Raw genomic sequence first — 25,454 nt, 5'->3', positions numbered from 1 at the left:
ATTACAACCACGGCAATTAATCGTCTCTACATATTTACATTTTTACAAAGTCTGGGCATGTTTATTTATCTGTCAACTGATGGGCGTGACTGTTATTTCCAGTCAATTTCTGGGCGTGTTCATTTTCTATACCGAAACGTGTATATTTTTACATAGTCTGGATGATTTTACTTATCTGTCAACTGATGGGCGTGACTGTTTTTTCAGTCAATTTCTGGGCGTGTTCATTTTTTATACCGAAGCTTGGCTGTGTTTATTTTTTGTCAAAGTTTGGGCTTGTTTACTTCTTGCTAATTCTGGTTGCGTTTATTTTTTGTCAACACTTGGGCGTGTTCATTTTCTACCACCGCCTAGGTGTGTTTATTTCTGTCGAGGTTCGAGCGCGTTTAATAGTCAGAAAACGTTTCTGGGCGCATTCATTCGTCGGCCATCATTCAGGCGCGTTCTCTTCTAAAATTCAAGGTTTAATGACCGTTGATAACCAGTTCCACTCGCATTTTCTGTGTTCAGAAAAAAAAAATTAAAAAAAAGAAAAAAAAGGACGCATCAAAGTTTCTTCGGCACAATCGAGTTTTCTGTACAGCGTATAATCAAAGCCACCGAAAACGGATCTATCTTCATGGGCTCGCCCCGTAAAACTTTAAAAAAGGCCCGATGGTGGCCTGGTCTATATCGTTACCAGACGTACGATCATGGCTAACTTTAACATTAAATAAAAATGAAAGCTACTAAAGCTAGAGGGCTACAATTTGGTATGTTTGATGATTGGAGGGTGGATGATCAGCCATCTAGCCTCGATAGCTTTTAAGATCTGAGGGCGGACGGACAGACAAAGCCGGCACAATAGTACTAACTGAAACATTTGGAGGGTGAGGTGGTTAAGTTCCTCACAAAAGAAAAAAATAAAAGAAAATTCAGTGCTAATTACATTTTTAAAAAATCAGGTATAACAGAGTTCTATATAATATAAAAATCTATAAATTCAAACTTTTTACATAAATTAAACAAGTAAGATTTTTAACTTTTTATATCTGGTATGTTGTCAAACTGTTTTACGGACTTTTAAAAAGTTATAAATTCCAATATTTTGAAAAATAATTACGTTACAAAACTGTTTTTGTCCGAGTTATAAATTCCAACTTCCTATATCTTTTATATCATTCATTTGTGTCTTGCATGTTGTAGAACCGTTTTATGTACTTTTCAAAGGTTATAAATTCCAATTCTTTTGAAAAATAATTAAGTTAGAAAATTGTTTTGTAAATTCCGAGTTACAAATTCCAACTTCCTATTATTTTTATAGCATTCAAGAAGATAAATCTTAACTTTTTACACATTTTTGATCTCCTATATTTTTTTATATAATTCAAAAAGATGAATCCTAACTTTTTACATATTTTTTGATCTCCTATATTTTTTTATATCATTCAAAAATAAATCCTAACTTTTTACATATTTTTTTTCTATATTTTTTATATAATTCAAAACGATAAATCCTAACTTTTGAGATATTTTTATCTATATTTTTTTTATATCATTCAAAAAGATAAATCCTAACTTTTTACATATTTTTTATCTATATTTTTTTATATCATTCAAAAAGATAAATCCTAATTTTTGACATTTTTTTATCTATATTTTTTTCTATATCATTCAAAAAGATAAATCCTAACTTTTGACATACTTTTTATCTATTTTTTTTTATATAATTCAAAATGATAAATCCTAACTTTACCTATTTTTGAACTCGTTGCAGATCGCAAGTGACGGCCACGATGCTGGAGGCTGCGATGACATTGCAGAACAGCTCATACTGAACGAGCCTGGGCGCAACTTCAAGGTAAGTTCTGCCAGATATCTGTTTGTAATAGGCCTAACCACAATTACCTACTGAGCCGGGTACAGCTACAAAGTAAGTTGATTCTCTCGAAAATGGGGCTGTCGTCTCTTGGTTGAGAGAGGAGAGAGAGAGAGAGAGAGAGAGAGAGAGAGAGAGAGAGAGAGAGTTACCTACAATCGTTTGGTTGTCAAATTATCTACTAACATACTGATTCCTGAAACCCTTCAATCGCTCACGTCTCATATTTTTTAGTAATAATCTTTCTAAAAACGAGATTGAAACAGACACCGATTGTGAAAATAAACTTCCTCTCACAGTGCAACTGCAGATCTACGACAGAAGCCTACCACTGCATATAACTAAAATGATTTTACACATCAATTAACGACAGTTTGAAAGTTTATTTACGACTCGTCCCTCCAGCTGGCGCGGAAGGACTTGGTCACGCATGCGCAGCGAGTTCCTCCTCCTCCTCCACCGGTTCCTCTCTCTAGTACTAGTAGTCATTCCATTCCGTGCTGAAAGTGAGAGGGAGGAAATGGTATGTTTTTGGGGGGAGGGAGGGGAATGGAGAGGATACGGGAGGAGTGGGAGGAATGATAATTAGTAAGGAAAAGTGAGGGTAACGTCTGGAGAAAGGGAGAGACAGAGAGAGAGTAGTAACGTTTAAAACATCGGGGCACGAGACTTGCTGGAGATATACAGACAGCAGCGAACGGTACCTAACATCAACCGAAGGGGTTTTCGATGACGTAACCCAGTCTTTTGTTTCTTTTGTTTTCCGTTCCTCGATTAACATCAGTAAAGGGCGAAAGTTAGGTATATATATCCATGACGTATCCCCAACAAAGCGTCGATAATAGGTTTCGATCTTCTTAAGATATATACCGATAGATTTCTTCGATTGTAAGAGGAATCACAACCTAGCTTGGATATAGATGACTCTGCCGTCCACGGGAAAGTATTTAATTTAAATTTCTATAATTTTAAATACGTTGACTGTATTTTACGTTATGTTCTGTGGGTGTAAATATGGTGTTTATTCATTTTCACAGGACCTAACGCGTAATAGAAAGACGTGGATGTTAAAAACCGTTTATTCATTGAGTAAATTTTGAGGAGACGTCTCGTGGGAGTGAATGAGACGACCTAGATACGCACTTACAATAGCAGAATTCTTTGTCAGTGGTCCTAAAACAGGTTTGCCTGATCAAGAACAGTTACGAAGACGTTTCGCAAGAAGAAACAATGCTCCTCTGAGAGAGAGAGAGAGAGAGAGACTCTCCAGTTCACATCACGTCATGGTAACCAAACGTTCCGACGAGCTCTGAGTACTCACGTCTGATTCATATCTCTGCCTTTCTCTCCTTGGCCCAGCTGTGACCAGCAACAATCGAATACCAACCAGGTACACAATTCCCTCCTCAGGGTAAGAAGGGCATATTGAATTTATAAGGAAAAAGGGATCGAACGCAAGACCTGCTTGAGTGAGAGAATAATATATATATATATAGATATATATATATTATATATATATATATATATATATATATATATATATATATATATATATATAGTTGATATTCAAGAAAGTTGTCAGATACCCAATACCCTTTCCAAAGATTCAGAGGAATTTATTATTTTAAAATCGATAAGGTAAAAATGCCAAACAAAACAAGGCGTGATCCGACCTCCAGCTTAATCGGGACAGTAATGAAAAACAATACTTTATTTTATAAGTTTGACTAATCTGTGAATTTGACTGATTTTCACATCTGACTGATGCAATATCTTTAATTCAAAGCAATCCAATTTTTTAAAGTTTGACAAATCTGTGAATTTAACTGATTTTCAAATTTGACTGATGCATTGTCTTTAATTTAAAACTACCGTTTTTAAAATTTGACAAATCTGTGAATTTATCTGATTTTAGAGTCTGACTGATGCTTTGTCTTCAATTTAAATAGTACTTTTTTAAAAGTTTGACAAATCTGTGAATTTAACTGATTTTCAAATTAGACTGATGCATTGTCTTTAATTGAAAACAATATAGTTTTTTTATTGGACAAATCTGTGAATTTAACTGACTTTCAAATCTGACTGATGTATTGTCTTTAATTTAAAACAATCCTATTTTTTAAATTTGACAAATCTATGAATTTAACTGATTTTCAAATTTGACTGATGCATTGTGTTTAATTTAAAACAATCCAATTTTTGAAAATTGACAAATCTGAATTTAACAGATTTTCAAACTTACTGATGCATTGTCTTTCATAAAAAAAAAAAAATTTTTATTTGACAAATTTGTGAATTTTACTGATTTTCAAATTTGACTGATGCATTGTCTTTAAAACAATCCATTTTAAAATATGACAAATCTGTGAATTTAACTGATTTTCAAATCTGACAAATGAATCAGTCTATGAATGGCTTTGATCCACTGAAATTTTGCATCAATTGTATTCGAGATTTTGCAACAGGGATGCAATCTTGTGTCTCACGCTTATCATTTCTGCTAAATTAGAGCGGTGATGTGAACAGGTCAGGTCAGGCTAGGGGTACCATGAAATCAGGTCAAGCCACGCTACCAGTGGGGTAATACGAAATCAGGTCAGGCCACGCTACCATGGGTTAATACGAAATCAGGTCAGGCCATGCTACCATGGGGTTAATACGAAATCAGGTCAGGCTACCTTATGGGAAATAACACAATTTAGATTATTATTATTATTTTTTTTCTTTTTTTTTTTTGGTCTGTCACAGTCTTCCAATTCGACTGAGTGGTATTTATAGTGTGGGGTTCCGGGTTGCATCCTGCCTCCTTAGGAGTCCATCACTTTTCTTACTATGTGCGCCGTTTCTAGGATCACACTCTTCTGCATGAGTCCTGGAGCTACTTCAGCCTCTAGTTTTTCTAGATTCCTTTTCAGGGATCTTGGGATCGTGCCTAGTGTTCCTATGATTATGGGTACAATTTCCACTGGCATATCCCATATCCTTCTTATTTCTATTTTCAGATCTTGATACTTATCCATTTTTTCTCTCTCTTTCTCTTCAACTCTGGTGTCCCATGGTATTGCGACATCAGTGAGTGATACTTTCTTCTTGACTTTGTCAATCAACGTCACGTCTGGTCTATTTGCACGTATCACCCTATCTGTTCTGATACCATAGTCCCAGAGGATCTTTGCCTGATCGTTTTCTATCACGCCTTATTATTATTATTATTATTATTATTATTATTATTATTATTATTATTATTATTATTCAGACGATGACCTCGTTTAACCAAAAGGTGACCTGAAATGGGAAACGGATTATGTCAAAAAAATCAATCAATCAATTAACGGGTCACAAAACGCAAGATTACGCAAACCAATCAATCAACCAGTGGGTCACAACAACGAGGAGAGAGAGAGAGAGAGAGAGAGAGAGGAGAACAAGGCAAAGGATTCCTCTTTCACACCCCCCCAATCCCCCCGCCCCCCTTTTCGTGCAAAACTACTTTGTGAAACGAGGACACCAAGAGCTGTCGGCCATAAGGCTCAAGAAGAGGGTTTCCTAATTCGAGAACACGTTTCCACTTAACGAGGGATGCTGGTGATGATGCACGCAGTTTACCTTGGGGATGCGCGGGGTGGGAGGGGGGAGGGGAGGGGAGGGGAGGGGTTAAGGGAGGAGAGGAGAGAGAGGGAGTATACACACATTTCCATTAAACCTTATTCATCTTCAGCTTTGGATTCACATGTAAGGCTAATCAAGATATCTATCTATCACCTGATTCGTATGCTAATCTCTCTATTATATTCATATATATTGATATAATTAATAAATATATATATATATATATATTAAATAATATAATATAATAAAAGGAACCCATAAAAACGCCCAAAATATAGAAAGTATATAAGTGCTACTATATTTCAGACACTGCTCTCTCTCTCTCTCTCTCTCTCTTTCAGGTAGGTAATGAATGAGAAAAGCTACAGAAAAGGCGGTAATTTATACCATGAGATCCATCCACAGGTAGCACGTTTTTATTAAGTAACCCCCACTGATTAATTAATTCTTCTTTAATCTTCTTAAGCGTTGGGTTGAAGGAAGATTTGTCACTGATATCTGAATCCCAAATATTTTTACCAGTCATGTATATACGTGTGTGTGTGTGTGTGTATATATATATATATATATATATATATATATATATATATATATATATATATATATATATATATATATATATATATATATATATATATATATATACATTTTCATTTCCTCTCACTCCAAATACATTTCTTGTAACTTTCCTCCCTCGCCATCACTTTCAAACTTTCACTAGATGTAGCAGTTTCTCTCCACTATCGTCATCCTATTCCTGACTCATTTTCCATCTCATAACTTTTGCATCTTTACCTATTATCCCTCCCCAGGCTTCCCCTATCACTCCATTCGCAAAGATAGAAAAATAAAAGAAAATTATCTCGCACCACTCCATTCGTAAAGATAGAAAGAAAACGAGCATTGCCACTGAAACTTGCAACAGTCTTGGGAGTCAGCTGCAACGTGCAGTGGTTCACAACGAGGCATGAGAGCCCCCGAGAGCGCCCCAGTGGCGTGATCGTTATGGTCTTGGCCTGCCACCTCGGTGGCCGCGAGTTCGATTTTCGGGCATTCCATTGAGGGGTCAGAGATGTGTATTTCTAGTGAGAGAAGTTCACTCTCGACGTGGTTCGGAAGTCACGCATAATGCCGTTGGTCCCGTTGCTGAATAACCCACTAATTCCATGCAACGTACAAACACCATACAAACAAATAAAACAAACAATGAGAGCCCCCGGAGAAAGAAAGAAAGAAAGAAAGAAAGAAGAAGAAGAAGAAGAAGAAGAAGAAGAAGAAGAAGAAGAAGAAGAAGTCAAAAACTTGTCTTTTCATCGAGCCATCGCTCAGGTGGACGTCGTGACAATTACCAGAACCATAGCGACAGGCGTAACAGGTCATCAGCTGAAACTGAAAGGGGGGGAGGAGGGGGGGACTAGATTTCTTGACGAAATAATGCACAGGTCACATTTTACCTTTCGTGAGTGACACCGGCGACCTCGGGTGACCTTCAAGGAATTTTCGAGGAGGGAAAGCGAAGAAGAATTTTTTTTCTTGTTTTTTTTTGGGGATTAAATTATCCACGATCACTCGTAAATTTAAGGAGGTGCTCTGACGCTCCCTGGGAAGGCAGGGCGAAGAACAATGCTGTTTCTTTTGCATCAGTGGCTAAATTGAATCACGACCGGAAACGTTGTAGTAGTGCTGTTCTGTAAGTGTCGAGAAGTTCCTTCGTGTCATCGAAATGAAATCTCATCAGTCTGGCATTCGCGGATTACGTCTGATTCTGAAATTCACGATGTCAAGTCAAGCACCTCATTTCGACCACCCGCCGCTACAGTGAAAAGAGGGAGTTGGAGAGGTTGAACAGCGAGATAAAAGCGATCCAGAGGTTAAAACTGACGTACAAGGATCTAAAGGTTGGGAGGACACCCCCCACATTTGCATTAAGAAGCGATAGTTAGAGAGGTTGGCAAGCAAGATTGAAGGAAGGAGGTTGGAATGGTAGTACAGTAAAAGGATAAAAAGTGGGTGCAGGGTACGGGAATTCTGTAGTATAGCCTACAGTGGGGTCACTGATGGAGTAATACAATGTAAGAAGACCTCTTTTGAACTACTCAGATAATGAAGTCTGACCTACGATAAGTCAATGCAAAATCAATAAATGGCAAGTGCCTGCCCAGAACAGAGATCTCTGGTGTCACTGGGTCAGAGGTTGGTGGGTAGATTATTAAACAACCCTTATGCCAACAAGGGGGCCTTGTGTTTTCCAATTTCTTGGAAAATATGTGTATAAACATCACAGTCTTGCTGGACTGCATTCTCTCTCCTGTTTACCTTCTCACAGTCAGTCAAGGTCCGTGACTCTAAAATCTGAGAAGTTTAGAATAATTTCATTCGTGATGTTTATGAACGGGAAGATGTTTTTAATAATAATAATAATAATAATAATAATAGCAAAGAAATCCACTTTGGTGTAAACGTTAATATATATAATTTAGAAACATACAAATATATATCTCTAATGCCTATTTATGTGACACTACTGTTGATTCCTTCACATAATAATAATAATAATAATAATAATAATAATAATAATAATAATAATAATAATAATAATAATAATAATAAATCTGCAGTATTAGCATGACAAGGCGACAGAGAAATACGAATTTAAATGGCAGAATTCTTTTCAAATTTACGACGATAATGAAACGATATGTACCAAGTGCGTACAAAATACGTCAAGGGAAAAAAATGAAGCAAGAACAAGAAAGTTGAAGGTTTCATTTGTTTACATTCCCATCCTTCTTCTTCTTCTTTTCACTCCACGAACGAAGACTGCTGCATCATAGTGAAATCCAAGTGATTTCCTATGATGAAATTCCCCCTGGATGATTTGTCTCGAGCTGATGTGTACTACCCCCCCCAACAATCGAGGTCTCTCGTCATTGTGACCCATTCTTTTAGATGACCTCTTGGGTGACCCCCACAGAGAGAGAGAGAGAGAGAAAGGGGCTTCTTCGTCTTGAGCTGTCATGCCAATTATACCCGCTCTTCCGTCAAGATTCGGTCGTGGAAATTGTTCTTGCTTACTCTCATGATTTTCGGGTCTCATTAAGGCCCATTGTCCGTTTGGTATACAGGCTCCCAAGCCTCACTGTGACCCACAACCTAATTGCTTAGTCTCCTGGTGGTAGGGCCTCATTGTGATCCATTACAGGATATTCTAGGATGCTAAATTTCGTCGAGGATTCGGGTGCCTCTTGGTACTTCAATACTCAAGGCCGTTAGCTCTGTCCTCGACCATCTTACCTTAATGATTTAACCAATTTAAAATGTTAATTTCAAACTACTCCGGTTCTCAGACGTGATTATAACCTATTGCTGCTCGCATCAGACTGTTATGGGTTGTTTCAGGCTCCCCTCTCTGAGCAATTTCTCGATGCGAGCAAGAGGGAAAAGGAGATTGCACTTAAAAGAGACTTCTGGCCCACGAAAGTGCCTGTTGCTCTATAGGGAGGATTGCCTACCTGGTAGTTGGCCGCCGGCTGTGGTGGGGATTCTCACTCAGTCATTTTTTATGAAGGGCGTGGGATTAGCGACTCACTGTATATATATATATATATATATATATATATATATATATATATATATATATATATATATATAATATATATATATATATATATATATATATATATATATATATATATGTGTGTGTGTGTGTGTGTGTGTGTGTGTGTGTGTGTATGTGTTCGTAATAAAGAGACACGCGTATGGAAGGAGAATAAAAAAAAATAATCACAAATCTATTTACTTATACATCATAATAGTACCAGCAGCAGCAATATTACAATTAAATCAAATCTGACCGACCGCTCGTCAGGAACCGCTGAAACAAAAGCCGACGTCCCTATAGATAGGCCAAGATAGATAGATTATCTCCTCTTTCAACTCGGCCAAACCACACAATTTCTTGACCGAAAAATGGACGTGTCGCTCTCTCTCTCTCTCTCTCTCTCTCTCTCTCTCTCTCTCTCTCTCTCTCTCTCTCTCAGAAGGTGATTTGAACGAAGTTTACAAGGTCCTATCAGATGTCAATTTCAGATCAGTCCGAAACAACACACACTGGTTGACATGACAGGAAGCTCGAGTTTCGTATTACTCGTGTTTTGATATGTGTTGGTTGTCGGTCCCTTTTGGGGGTTGGTCAAGTAACCTTGGACGCCGAAGTTGGTGGTGGGATGTATGATGAGATAGAATATATATATATATATATATTATTATATATATATATTATATTATATATATATATGATAATATATTTTATATATATATATAATATATATATATATATAGATATTTATTATACAGATATATTTCTATCACATATCAAATACTTTCAATTTCTGAAGCTACTGTAAAGTAATTACTGGTACAGTTGAAGTCCTTACAAAAGAATAATGTAATTTTCTAAAATCTAACGAATAAATGCATTTATGATCGTCAAGCATTGCAATCTTAACAAAGACCTAATTACCAAAGCTAATTATGAAATCTGATCAAAATCTAATTAACAACTACATTTACAACAATCTACCTTGTCATCATCACAATTTCGCCTTAGAAAGGAATTACGTCGAACTTTGATGATGTTGCTATTTGTCAAGTATCTGGGGCCTTGGGTGAGCTGAGCTGAGCTGAATATATAGAATTCAGGCCAAAGGCCAAGAACTGGGACCTATGAGGTCGTTCAGCGCTGAAATGGAAATGGACAGTGAAAAGGTTTGAAAGGTGTAACAGGAGGAAAACCTCTAAGCAGTTGCACAATGAATCAAGTTTTAGGAGAGGGTGGAAAGTTGGAAGAGAGAGAATATGAAAGGAGGTACAGTAAATGAAACGAAAGGGCGCTGCGAAAAACCTTAAGTAATGCCTACAGTGCACCGCATGAGGGCACGACGAGGTAGAACACTGTTGTTGAAGATTACAGAAAGGGAAAGCGACTGGTTTGCAGTGACAGTAGGTATACCCCCATACCCTTCTCCATCCTGACTGCTACCCACCTAAGTCAGCTAACAACCAGTTACATAATTCCAACCCCCCCCCCCCCCTCCTCCTTAAACCAAAAGAGGAAAAACAAGGACATATTAGTGTAACATATATATGTATATATATAAAAATATATATTATGATAATATATATATATATATATATATATATATATATTATATATTATATATATATATATATATATATATATATTTATATATTTACTATAAGACAATAACTAACGTACAAAGATCATCCGAATAACCAATCAGCAAAAATAAATAGATAACTAAATCATTAAAAAAACAAATAAATAAATAAAGGACGAACCGCACCTGACATATAAAGCGAATCATTTCAACCACACTTTACAAACCGGATTTATTCAACAAGATGAAATCACGGAAATCCGTTAATATCAACTCCACTGTATACTGTATTCCATTCGGATTTTCGGTGGAAAGTGCACAGTCATTCTTGGTGGAATTTTGCCGAGTCACAATGAACAGCCTTCGGTCTGATTCAAATCAAATCAATTTTCTCATATTTCTAATTCGGCAAAATTATGCATCGTGTGAAAAGGTGGTCGCGTGATTATCTGGTCAATGATACGTTACCATAATTTTATCGCTTACTTAGAGGAGTAAGCCTACAAACTATACTTTGTTGTTGTTGTTCTGGTTGGTGGGTAGGAAGGGCCGATTGAAGAGCCTAAAAAGGTCTGAAAAAGGTGTTTCGCGTTGAGTTAAAGATACAGGAATCTTAGAACAGGATATTTATGATTTATTTAATAGAATGAAAATGTCAAAAATGAATACAGGAATCTTAGAATAGGATATTTATGACTTATTTATTAGAATGAAAATGTACAAAATGAATACAGGAATCTCAGGATAGGATATTTATGATTTATTTATTAGAATGAAAATGTACAAAATGAATACAGGAATCTCAGGATAGGATATTTATGATTTATTTATTAGAATGAAAATGTACAAAATGAATACAGGAATCTCAGGATAGGATATTTATGATTTATTTAATAGAATGAAAATGTGAAAAATGAATACAGGAAACTTAAGATAGGATATTTATGATTTATTTATTAGAATGGAAATGTAAAAAAAATTATGTATTATGTATACTTTAAACAGTACAGAACAATGATTTCTAATGAAATAGAGCGTATCTATTTTAATGCATACCGATGATGACATCATCGTCATCATCGGAATGCAATGGAATATAAAATTTTAGGCCAGAGGCCAATCACTTGGACCTACGAGGTCACTCGACGCTGAAAGGGAAAATGAAATGAGAGTAGGTTTCAAAGGATTAAGAGGACGTAATAATAATAATAATAATAATAATAATAATAATAAAGTAAATATTTCCGGTCAATGAGAAGCCAGATATGCATTTTGAAAAATAACAAAGCCACGTATATGGTTAGAAACAAACAGAAAAAGAGATATGTATCCCTTAGGACTGTACAAACAATAAGGAAAGCGGCACATGTGATACCATCAACTACAACAAACAGTCTATAAGCGGCAGAGGTCGCTGGAGCCACAGAATTATAGTAGATTCACATCACCCGTGCATCATCTGATGTCTAGGCCAGTCCCTTACGACGCTCCTGATTGGCTGTTGATAAGCCAATGACAGGGGTGGAAACTCTCAGTCTCTCTCGAGAGAGTTCGTGTAGGCAGGATGTAGTATGTTCCACCTCTCCTTTCAAAAGTATCCCTCAGGAGAACTCGGAACACAGATGCTGCCTATGTGAACTCTCGAGAGAGACTGAGAGTTTCCAGCCCTGTGATTGGCTTATAATCAGCCACTTAGGAGCGTCGTAAGGGACTGGCCTAGACATCGGATGTACCGGTGATGTGAATCTACTATAGTAATCATGATAAGTCGTAGCATTTTTTGGCTTTTCCAAACGTCAATGGTTTTGTAACCTCGTCCCATTGTCTGTAAGGTGAGAGTATTATTATTATTATCATTATTAAGAAGAGTATGCATAATCCGACCTCCAGCTTACTCAGGGCGCATGCTAAAACCTACGGTCAAATATATACGCTATTTTTTATGAGAAATAATAATAATAAGTTGACAGAAACCATCTCGTCCAACTTGAAGAGAGGCATGTATCCGTATGAAGCAATTGAAAACCTTTAAAAGCAAATCAGACGTAGTTACCCCGTTAACTATTCCGGAGATAACCCAACCAACTTTCAGATCAGACACGAAGTTAGAACCAGTCCACAGCCTTGGCGTGGTGTGTATATGCCGAGTATACGAGGCTGGTCAGATGGAACTCAGATAGGACAAGCAGAAAATGTCCACGGAATGGTGATTCTGAAGAGCCAATAGTCTTTGTCCGAATTCCTACATTTAGACGCACATTTATTTATTTGTTTGTTGTTTGTTATTAACCGTTTGCTGTTTTCGTTTGTTTTATACAGTAGCACTCTAATTAAATCGATGGACTTTTTTCATAATATATATAAATAAGCAATAATAATAATAATAATAATAATAATAATAATAATAATAATAATAATAATAATAATAATAATAGCGATTTTGCTCCCCATCCCCAAAACTTTTAAGCATTTCGATGACTTCATTAGCGCTACTTAATAATAATAATATAATAATAATAATAATAATAATATATAATAATAATAATAATAATAATAATTATAGCGATTTTGCTGCTCAAAACTTTTAAAAATATTATCAGAATCATTTCGATGACTTCATCAGCGCTACTGAATAATAATAATAATAATAATAATAATAATAATAATAATAATAATAATAATAATAATAATAATAATAATAATAATAATAATAATAGCGATTTTGCTGCCCAAAACTTTTAAAAATTTTATCAGAATCATTTCGATGGCTTCATCAGCGTTACTTAATAATAATAATAATAATAATAATAATAATAATAATAATAATAATAATAATAATAATAATAATAACTCACATCTGCCCAAAAAGTTTTAAAAAGAAACTTTTATATGGCCTGACCTACTCTTCTGAATAATAATAATAATAATAATAATAATAATAATAATAATAATAATAATAATAATAATAATAATAATACTGTCTCACATTACAGAGAATGGGACGAGGTTGCAAAAACCAAAAATGTACATAAACATAAAACTCTCGCCCAAACTGTTTGTTGCCTTGGAAGGAAGACGACGGGTTTATTGCTGAAATATTCCATTGCGTTGGCCTGGGCGATTTCAGCATAATTTATCATGACTTGTAAAGAATTCCATTTGCAGAAACTATTTTACTTATTTTAAGCAGTTTCATAATAATAATAATAAAATAATAATAATAATAATAATAATAATAATAATAATAATATCATTATTATTATTATTATTATTATTGCTGTAATTTTAGCTTAACACCGTTAAGGGTAACAAGCTTATTATTATTATTATTATTATTATTATTATTATTATTACCAGACTTAATTTTTTCTTTGTTGAAATAGACCTATTGCTTCTATCAGAAGTGTCCCAGTATATAATAGACTTTTATTCATTTCTACCAGATGTTTCTCGGTATATTTATACTTATTTTCTATCCGAAGTATCCTCAGTGTATAAATTGATCGGTTTTCTAACCAGCGGTTTCTCGGTATATTACGCAAATCGTTATTTCTTACCAGAAGACTATCAGTATATATTTATAAGGCTCCGTGACGGCCAGTCTAGATTAGTGTATCTTTGCTGATTTGACAAGGCTTACAAAAATTTCATTCATTCGTCAGTGTTGAGAGATACCATCTGGTTTGCAAAATCATTAACATTTTACACGGTCTCATAGCCATGCGACAAAAACTCCCCATTTCATCATATTTTCACGTAATAAAATAGCAAGGAAAAAGTACAACAATGAGAATGTGACGCAATGAATAAAAGTATATTAATTTACATGGGAACAACAATGCCCCGTTTCATCAAGCAACATCTGGCAACCGACGCGAGGAAGGATGCGCGCGCGGGAATCCATCCCGCCTCGCGAAGAAGAAAACGGTGCCACGGCAGACCAGTTTTTTGGGACGGTCCTGGTCTCATCCTTATGATACTTTTACCGAGCGTAGGGCCATTAAACCCTGTGCGGATGGGTACGAACGGCGTTGTAACATCGCAAGCGGATGCTAAGCAAGCGTGCACAGTGAGAAGGGATGGATGTGCAAATCGCTCCTTGTTAGGAAAGGCGTCTTGACCATCCATCTCGTCAGGGAAAACGAAGAAGATGAGGGGAAGGGGAGGAGGAGAGATGGGGCAGTTGCCAAATGGCGACTGATTTTAGCCGTCTAGCAAAAACTCGTCGGATTACTACTACTTCCAATCCCGTTACTCGGGGCTGATGGTGAGTAATGGAGGTAATTCACTGGAAGTTAGAAGCACAATAGTATTGAACACTCGCGTGCAGATAATATTTGCTAATGTAATGCTTGTGGGTTTGAAAATTTACTCGCTTTATTATAAATAGTAAACACAAATTTCAATATTATTATATAGTATATATCATTAATAGAACAGTTAATTATCGAAAAATAAGAGAAAACCTTGTCAATTGAATGCAGCCCTTATTATTATTATTATAGAACAGTTAATTATCGGAAAACTTGAGAAAACTTTTATGTCAACTGAATGCAGCTATTATTATTATTATTATTATTATTATTATTATTATTATTATAATTATGTTATTATTATTATTATTATTATTATTATTATTATTATGGAACAGTTAATTATCGGAAAGATTGAGAAAACTTTATATCAGTTGAATGCAGCTGATGCCGCTATGACTTTCAATATTATTATTATTATTACTATTATTATTATTATTATTATTTGTGTTGTTGAAGGTGATAGCTTCATCAGCGGCATTCAGTTTGCATACAGTTTTCTCTAATAATAATAATAATAATAATAATAATAATAATAATAATAATAATAATAATAATAATACTGGCTAACAGAAGGGCATGCAAATTCTGGTGAACAGTGCAGTGCTTGTCAGGGAATTCGACGCAGTGCTGATGAGTCTCCTATGTAAGAACACTAGGCAATCACTGCTTTGGGAGTTTCCTGATTCAGCAATAAGCAAGTCTCGTTCCCAAGCCATCCCTTTGACAGGGATCGAACTCTGGACGATACACAAAACGATCCCCGGAGAAGAGAAAGGTGATTTGATCGCACTGACCCATGGTTCTGCAACGTAATGCAACTCGTTGCCATCCGATGAGCACTGCGTTCTTTATAAATCTTACAGAGGGAGGTCGCGTAGGGTGGATATATATATATATATATATATATATATATATATATATATATATATATATATATATATATATATAGATATATATATATGTATATGTGTATGTATAATATATATATATATATATATATATATATATATATATATATATCTGTATATACAGATACATACATATATATATATATATATATATATATATATATATATATATATATATATATATATATATATGTTCTACGGGTATAGAACTTCGCACTCAATCATTTCTAGAACCAATGTAGCAAGAAAAGGCAGAGCCAATAATGATTAATATAATTAATATTTGTATATGTATACATACAAATATTAATTATATCAATCATTATTGGCTCTGCCTTTCTTACTACAATGGTTTTAAAATGATTAAGCACGAAGTTCTACACACCCGTATATTACTTATGGTAGTACACACGAAAAATAAATACGTTCATACAAATTACGTTTTATATTGCCGAATAACTAGATTGGTATAAAAAATATATTTCCGTGTAAATGTTTTTTTACAAAACTACCTGACCATTTAATCCTGTTCGATGTTTACGTATTCTTAATAACTAACAGTCCCTTACGACGCTCCTGATTGGCTGTTGATATCCCAATCACAGGGCTGGAAACTCTCAGTCTCTCTCGAGAGTTCACATAGGCAGGATGTATGTTCCACCTCTCCTGAGGGATACTTTTGAAAGACGTGTCCCTCAGGAGAGGTTGAACATACATCCTGCCTATGTGAACTCTCGAGAGAGACTGAGAGTTTCCAGCCCCGTGATTGGCTTATCAACAGCCAATCAGGAGCGTCGTAAGGGACTGGCCTACACATCAGATGCACGGCTCATGTGAATCTACTATAGTAGTGATAGTATTAGTAGTACTAGTAGGAGTAGTAGTAATCACCTTTATCGCACAATCCTTCTCCCCCCTCCCTCCCCCCCCGCCCAACCCCTTTTCATTTCAACCACATGACACAGCACACACACACGTGACACAGGAAGTGAATGGAAGAGTCCCCAGTGGTTCACCTTGGGGGACCAACATTTCTTCTCGTTTGAAGGACAAAAGGGCTAAGAGTCTCCCGTGAACTACCGGATAATAATAATAATAATAATAATAATAATAATGAGAAACAAATCCACAGTTATGTAAATGTACAGTATATTTCAGTTTAAAAACAGCAAAGATAGCTTTAGGGAATCTATTCGGGGGAGCCGAACAGATTCCCGAAAGCTATCTTTGCTGTTTTTAAACTGAAATATATGTACATTTACATAACTGGATTAGTTTCTCCATTTGAAGACTCGCGCTACTATGAGGATTTTTTAATGATAATAATAATAATAATAATAATAATAATAATAATAATAATAATAATAATAATAATAATAATAATAATAATAATAATAATATGGTATCAGAACAGATAGGATGATACGTGCCAATAGAATAGACTGGACGTTGATTGACAAAATCAAGAAGAAAGTTTCACTCCTTGATATCGCAATACAATGGGATACCAGAAATGAAAGAAAGAAAAAACTGATAAGTATCAAGACCTGAAAATAGAAAGCAGAAGGATATGGGATATGCCAGTGGAAATTGTACCCATACACTAGGAGGTACGATCCCAAGATCCCTGAAAAGGAATCTGGAAAAACTAGTAGATGCCGAAGTAGCTCCAGGACTCATGCAGAAAAGCGTGCTTCTAGAAACGGCGCACATAGTGAGAAAAGTGATGGACTCCTAAGGAGGCAGGATGCAACCTGGAACTCCACACTATAAAAACCACCCATGCCTTGAAAAAAAAAATTACAATAGAAATAATAGGGAGGAAACCTTCTCTGAGGGCAGTAGCGTTGAAAATTATAGATGTTTTCACGGCATTTGATTAAAATAGAGTCATGACATCGTTTATCTCCCTAAGGATCCTTAAGGACATCATATGAAGACCTCTCTCATCTCAGGTTTAATTCCTCTCGAGCGTGTCGACGGCGCACAGGCAGCTAGCTAGCTATCTATGCGAGTGCCAAAAGCGAAAGAATTAAGATATAAAATCTTTTGCATCTCATAGATGACTGGCAGAGCGCGCGTCGACACGCTAGAGAAAATAATCCTAGGGCAACAGAAATCTTTATGCGTCCTTAGGAACCCAGATATACCAGCTACAAGCTGATGGAAGAGAGAGAGAGAGAGAGAGAGAGAGAGAGAGAGAGAGAGAGAGAGAGAGAGAGAGAGAGAGGTTAAACAATAATAAGAATAACTAACACAAGAAGAATGAAACAAAGAGAGAATGGAAGCTTAATAATCTAAGAAACAAAACACAATCAGAACAGAGAGAGAGAGAGAGAGAGAGAGGAGAGAGAGAGAGAGAGAGAGAGAGAGAGAGTAACAATAAATCACCATATTCTCTCTATTTAAGAGGTTATATTCAGGACGCCTGAGAGAGAGAGAGAGAGAGAGAGAGATTAAAGATAATCAGAATAACTAACACAAGAAGAAGGAAACAAAGAGAGAATGGAAGGTTAATAATCTAAGAAACAAAACACAATAAGAACAGAGAGAGAGAGAGAGAGAGAGAGAGAGAGAGCCCGGATTATTCGGCTGACTCATCCTAGATAAAAAAAAAAAAAAAAAAAAAAAAAAAAAAAAAAAAAAAAAAAAACGAAAAAAAAAAAAAAAAAAAAAGACGAAGGTTAAGCAACCCTGGGACGGCAAAGCCGCATACCACTGACGTGAGAATTAGGGTCACAGATGCCCAGTGACCCTGGCTGGTTCAATTAAGGCGAATACAAGGGGACGAGATGCATCTCCAAACTGGTATTTTAGTACTGGCCATGATGATACCTTCTCTGCTCATCTGCCCAGAGAGAGAGAGAGAGAGAGAGAGAGAGAGAGAGAGAGAGAGAGAGAATCCAGTGCATCATTATTGCAATGGCCATTCTTTTGCTTATAACACAATTTCATTCTCCCTCTCTCTCTCTCGTTTTACATATTTCATTAATTGTCTATTATGTCAGTCAACTCTCTCTCTCTCTCTCTCTCTCTCTCTCTCTCTGCCGTTGGGGTTTACGAAGCTTGCTTCATGAATTTCCAGTTATATAGTATATTATATATATATATATATATATATATATATATATATATATATATATATATATATATATATATTATATACATTAAGCTACAAATGTCCTTTAATATCTAATTCCCTCTACCTTGGAATTAATGTATTATCATATGTTAACCGAAAGGAGAAATATATTAATTGAAAGGCAGAGCGAATTAGACATATGATGACGATGATGTGATAAGACACACACACACGCATATATATCTCATAACGCCTTTCTTTTTCTTGCAACAATCTCTGGGCAGAGACGTAAAGAGTTTATTTAATTCCAAACGTCTTCGTAGAAGCCTTTGAGAAACATCATCATTTCAAACAAGGAAGAGAGAGACCCGATACCGAATCCTTGGGCATTCTCTCAAGTGCAAGCTGAAGGGAATGCCCTTCTTTGCCCAAAGGGCAGGAGGGGGCTATTCCGTAGTGGAATCTCCCTTTTTTGCTTCCTCGTTGGACAAGTGGGTTACGTGCTCGCCTACCGGTTCTTGTTTCTTTTTTGCATGGTGTTTTTACGTTGCATGGAACCAGTATGGTTATTCAGCACCGGGACCAACGGCTTTATACGTGACTTCCGAACCACGTCGAGAGTGAACTTCTATCACCAGAAATACACATATCTCACAACTCAATGGAATGCCCGAGAATCGAACTCGCGGCCACCGAGGTGGCAGCCTCCTTCCGGTTCGGTAATCCGGTTTCGATTCCCCACTCTGCTGACGTGGAATCAGAGGAATTTATATCTGGTGATTACAAATTCACTTCTAGATATAATATGCTTCGGATCCCACAATAAGCTGTAGGTCCCATTGCTAGGTCACCAATTGGTTCCTAGCCACGTAGAAATATCTATAATCCTTCGAGAGCTGTTAACCGGCTCAGTGGTCTGGTTAAATTAAGATATACTTAATTTAGTGGGATATCCTGTAGAAGTCCTGTTTTATTTGCTGGTATGTAGAATTTAGGCCACAGGCCTAGCGCTGGGACCCACGAGGTCATTCAGCGCTGAAAGGGAAGTTGAGAGTAAAAGGCTTGAAAGGTGTAACAGGACGAAAACCTCAAAGCAGTTGCCCTAGGAAACAACTTTACGAGAGGGTGGATAACAAGATGGAAGAGAGAATATGAATGAAGGTACAGTAAAAGGAATGAATGGAGTTGCAGCTAAGGGCCGACAGGATGCTGCCAAGAACCTTCAGTAATGCCTACAGTGCACCGAATGAGGTGCACTGACAGCACTAGCCCGGTGTGAGGGCAGCACTAACCTCCCATATATAAAAGGAACTTCAATATCTTGTGTCTATTTTCCAAGAAAGGAATGCTTTTACGTTACAAATACAAAAGATGGACTTATAAAATAAACCTGTTTCTAAGAATAAAAACCCACAATTATATAAGAGAAATCGCAATATCTGTCAAAGATAAAATCAGACCTTCGAACACCTGAACAGCGTTTGTTTTCAGTATTTACTTTACAAACTTCAAATGTAAACACTGAGGAGAAACACCGTTCAGGTGTTCGACCACCTTGGGTTTGATCTCTTACAAATAATACGATTTCTCTATATAATCGAGGGTTTTTATCATAAAAAAAAAAAATGTTTCCATCCACGGTGTCCTTGTACAAGGCAACACTATTTCAAGCATTATGCTAACCTCGCTCGTCTACATACACACACACACACACACACAAACAAACGCTGGAAGACGCCTGGACACTTAATGAGATTCCAGCGAGACCCAGAAACGCTAGGGCAATCAATCTTTGCCGAAACTGATGGTACTCCGACTTAGAAACTACGTAGGAACTGGCAAATCTGAATAAGTAACAATAGCGGAAACTACTTCAAGTGACCTAGAGTAATGGCATCCTTCATTACAATGTATATATGTGTATATGTATACACATATATATTATGTAAATAAAGACGAAATCCACGAAGGCAGGTGAAACGATGTAGTACCGCTGCGAGGCCTTTCGACTTCTAGTCCTTTAGTCGCTTAGTAAAGGACAAAGAATTGAAAGGCCTCGTATCGGTACTCCATTGTTTCACTTTCCTTCGTGGATTTTGATTTTATATAGATATTCATCATGTCTCATATTTTCGTGATTCAGTTATAATATATATATATATATATATATATATATATATATATATATATATATATATATATATATATAAAAACAGAAAGTCATAATAACACCCAATTATCCACGTGTAGAAATGTATAACATCTACTTCATTAACAACTATAATAAATATCACCAACCTTGACTCACCACAAGCACATCTACACACAGTTCCACCTTCACTCTCGGCTCAGCTGCAAAATAAATAAAATAACAAGTAATGTATAAATAAAGAAAAATAAAAAGGGTTATAAGTCATGAGAAACGTCATACTTGCCGTTTTGAACCAAATAATACTTATCAATCTCAAGTGAATGGAAAATTAAGAGAGAAAAAAAAGGTGGAGCACGTACAGATTTCGTCTCCATTGTCAATATAAACCGCGGAATCAGGGCGAAATCTCAATCAGCTCCACCTTTTCTTTAATGCTTACAACGTACTGCATATAGTACTAAATACCAAGACCGAATAACATGTTATTCCGTCTTGCTAAATACGTTAGGCTTAATGCATACATTGAACTAAATCGGTAAATATTGAATTAATAATAATACAGATCAAGGCCATCTTTACTAAAACAGGCTCTGAGGTCAGGTGGGACCTATAGACTTAAACAAATACAGTCTTCATTATAAAGCATGAAATAAAACAACCTCTTTAGTACCAAGTCTGACTAACTACCCTGACAGGTCATCCTGGGAGGAGGCAGACGAGTCTTCCTGCCCTCGACCGAATCGGACGTCGAGGAGAAATTCCGCAAGGGCTACAGGCAGGATGGCAAGAACCTCATCAACACGTGGCTCAACAACAAGCAGAGGCAGGGGTCGAGGGCGTCCTACGTCTGGAACAAAGCGGATCTCCTCGCCCTCGACACTGCCAACACCGACTACCTCCTCGGTGAGTAGTTCAAGTGGGAAATCTAAGTCTAAAAAGTGTCACATGAGAGGACTACCTCCTCGGTAAGTGGATTTAAGTCTATAAAGTGTCACATGAGAGGACTACCTCCTCGGTAAGTGGATTTAAGTCTATAAAGTGTCACATGAGAGGACTACCTCCTCGGTAAGTGGATTTCAGTCTCAGCAGTGTCATATGAGAGGACTACTTCCTCGGTAAGTGGATTTCAGTCTCAGCAGTGTCACTCACATTGGAGGACTACCTCCTCAGTAAGTGTCACATCAGAGGATAACCTCCTTGGTAAGTGTATTTAAGTCTAAGCTGTGCCACATCAGAGGACAACCTACTCATAAAGGTGGGAAATCTAGTAAGTCTAAACAGTCTCATATGAGAATGTCCTGACAGTTTTTACGTCAATATTGGTACAATATTGAAACAGTACCTGTTTGAAATCACTTTCACGAACATGAATAACGTTTTCATTAATAAAGAAGTAGTATTTGCTGACGAGTTTAAAGACAAGGTGTTAAATTATGATAGAAAATGCATTCATATGTCACTGCTTCCCACATATCTAAAACCAGTGTTGTAAAAGCACGCTGCCTGGTAGCATACTTGTCTATGGATCAGGCCTTTTAAGTGTTATATCGATATAGACCAAGCCTTTTAGTGTCATATCTAGTTAAAAATCAAGCCTTTTGGGTGTAATATACTCATAAAGATATAGGTGCCAAGCCTGTCAAGGTTCGTATTTAGTTACAGACTAAGCCTTTTGGTTGTAATATTTAGTTATGGTCCCAGTTAGTATTCCTGTGTCATTTCCATCTATTATCTACGTATATCTTTCCTCAGGCCTCTTTGCATACAGTCACATGGACTACCTAGTGGAGAGAGATACCTCCATGGACCCCAGCCTCCCCGAGATGACCAAGGCGGCCATCGAAGTCCTGCAGAAGGACAACAACGGGTTCTTCCTTCTCGTAGAAGGTGAAGAAGATATAAAATTCCGTTATTTCGTGTTTTATAAAAAAAATATATATATATCTGTGACCTGACTTACTTATCAATGTTTACAGAGGATAATCACTAGTACCATAATTTGGTTGATCTGCTAAGGAGGACATTTCTGTTGCGTCCCACATAAAATCCTCTTATTTCACCTTCTGCAGGAGGCCTGATAGACCACGGCCACCACGGCAACAAGGCCATAAAGGCCCTGACGGAGACCCTGGAGATGGACGAGGCCGTGCAAGTGGCCAAGAGGATGACCAACGCCGCCGACACGCTGATCGTGGTCACGGCTGACCATTCCCACACCATGACCATCAACGGATACCCTACCAGGCACACCGACATTCTGGGTGCGTTTCCGTAGATGACGAAATGAATTAAAGACGATAAATAATCACTGAAAGTAAAAACGAGAGAAAAACTCATCAATAGAATCAATACACACATAAATGCACTGGTTACCAGCGCACGATAGCTCCCATACGATGGAAATCAAATTAGACCCATATTCCGTTCAACCTATTTTTTAACGGATTTTTCTTCTTAGGTCTTGGCGATTACAGCGACGATGACTACATGCCCTTCACGACCATCCTTTACGGTAACGGGCCGGGCTATCGCCCGTCCATCAACGGGCACAGACCCGACCCCTCAGAAGACAACTTGCGTAAGTATTTAGACCGTAAAACTTTGTACTATCGGTCTAAAATGGCTGTTCATAAACAAAGGATTATCCTTCTTCTTTCGAGATATACAAGCAGATTTAATCCTCAGTCTTGAGGAAATTCAACAGCGTCATTTAAAAAATAAGGTGTACGAAGCAATTTAAAACAATAAATAAGAAGGGGACAATCTTAATTCGTTTTACATGACTGGATTTGCTTCCCCTAAGTAAAGCTCTTAAAATGAACTGGCTTTTATAATGAAATATATTCATCACAGCATTTTGTTTTCAAGCCATGATAAACGTTTATTCAACGAAACTAAATGTAAGATTGAAGTTACAAATAATAAATAACTCAGTCACTCTACAATCTCCTTCCCATGTTGTGACTAACGTGAGTAAACAGGAATTAAGTAAGCAACATTTTGGAGGTAAAACTGAAGTTTTAATTATGTATTTATGTGATACCAAGATTAAGGGCATGTAATACGAATCTATTTGTGCCATAATGTTCAAACTTAGGGCCTAAAAACAAGTCTTTCTACAGATGACGTCAACTACAGGCAAGCCGGAGCAGTACCCATCAACTCAGCAGCTCACGCCGGAGAAGACGTAGGCCTATGGGCGTCCGGTCCCTTTTCGCACCTTTTCACGGGCGTCTACGAGCAGAACTACATACCCCACGCCCTAGCGTACGCGGCATGCGTGGGGAAAGGCCTCACTTTCTGTGGTAATAACGGAGGCAGACGGTCGTTTAACAGGATAAACCGTAGCCGAGGTGCAAGACGTTGGACGCCGCTAGGCTGATGATGTTAGGGAGATTAAAAAACCCGCCAAATATACGATGTTGACAAACCAACTGTGAAAAAAAAAATAACCTTCATCGTGCCATTATTGTTACGGGTTTTCCTCCTACCTTCTTATCACTTTTCAGAGATTCTTTACAGATATTTTTATATATTTATATTATTCTGTGTTTGCCTTATGTGAGAAAGTCTTAAGGATGCGTCACGCTAGTACGTTTTCTGGCATCTTTCAGCGACAAGGCATCAAACTTCGTACCAACTATATTTTTTAAAGCAAATTATGTACATTGAAAACTGCGTCTGTTCATTATAGAGATGCCACACCAGCGTGAGCTTGAATAACTTTTTTTCCCACCAGTTTACGCTATGAAGACACAAGATCAGAGGTTTAAATCAATCAATTCTTGGCTGGCTAGTACTACAAAGTTTGGCAGAAAGATGCTGAAAAATGGTAGAAAACCTGCTTTTGTGACGCTGTACTTAGTTGTTGTAACGTCATTTGCCGCTTTAGTTTTGGGGGAATTAGCTGTGCAAAATACTGGAACACTTCTGTCTGAATTTTTCGAGAAATTTTGAGTTGTTTAAATGCGTTTTTTTTCCTCACTCTCTCCTTAGCTTTCATTTCCTTCTCTGTGCAGGAAACCCGGTTTGAAACTGTCGCTTATATAATATATAAATGTAATTTATTTATATCTATAAAATAATTAAATGATTTACTGGTTTATTTTGACTTCCATCTCCTGCTTCTTGGGGTTTGCAGATTACAACTTCTATTTTTTGTCTTCAAAACGACTTACATCACAAGACCTCGGCCTAGTTGCTAAGACCGGTTCTCCTCGGTATTAGGTAAAAGATGGTTTTAAGTACCAAGAGGCCATCCAGGTAGGAGACACCTGTACATTGATGGTGATCTCTGCCGCTAGATGTCACTTCAAAACCAAACCAATAATAAATAGCAGTAGCCATCA

General features: G+C 36.8%; 1 protein-coding gene across 2 annotated transcripts in view; it reads left to right on the top strand.

Annotated features, from left to right (window-relative positions):
- LOC135218643 (alkaline phosphatase-like) overlaps positions 1-25,199 on the top strand; it is a 107,093-nt gene extending 81,894 nt beyond the window's left edge. For both annotated transcript variants that reach the window (XM_064255083.1, XM_064255084.1), the window contains exons 7-12: positions 1,757-1,840; positions 21,801-22,008; positions 22,858-22,992; positions 23,175-23,366; positions 23,564-23,683; positions 24,228-25,199. In XM_064255083.1, coding sequence (XP_064111153.1) covers positions 1,757-1,840; positions 21,801-22,008; positions 22,858-22,992; positions 23,175-23,366; positions 23,564-23,683; positions 24,228-24,487 — 999 coding nt within the window. In that variant the 3' untranslated portion in view covers positions 24,488-25,199. The remainder of the gene's footprint in view (positions 1-1,756; positions 1,841-21,800; positions 22,009-22,857; positions 22,993-23,174; positions 23,367-23,563; positions 23,684-24,227) is intronic.
- The last annotated feature ends 255 nt before the right edge of the window (positions 25,200-25,454 follow it).

Source organism: Macrobrachium nipponense, chromosome 9 (genome assembly GCF_015104395.2).
Source record: "Macrobrachium nipponense isolate FS-2020 chromosome 9, ASM1510439v2, whole genome shotgun sequence".
Classification (NCBI taxonomy): domain Eukaryota; kingdom Metazoa; phylum Arthropoda; class Malacostraca; order Decapoda; family Palaemonidae; genus Macrobrachium; species Macrobrachium nipponense.
Note: the sequence above shows the minus strand (reverse complement) of the source record. Positions and strands in the feature narration are given on the sequence as shown.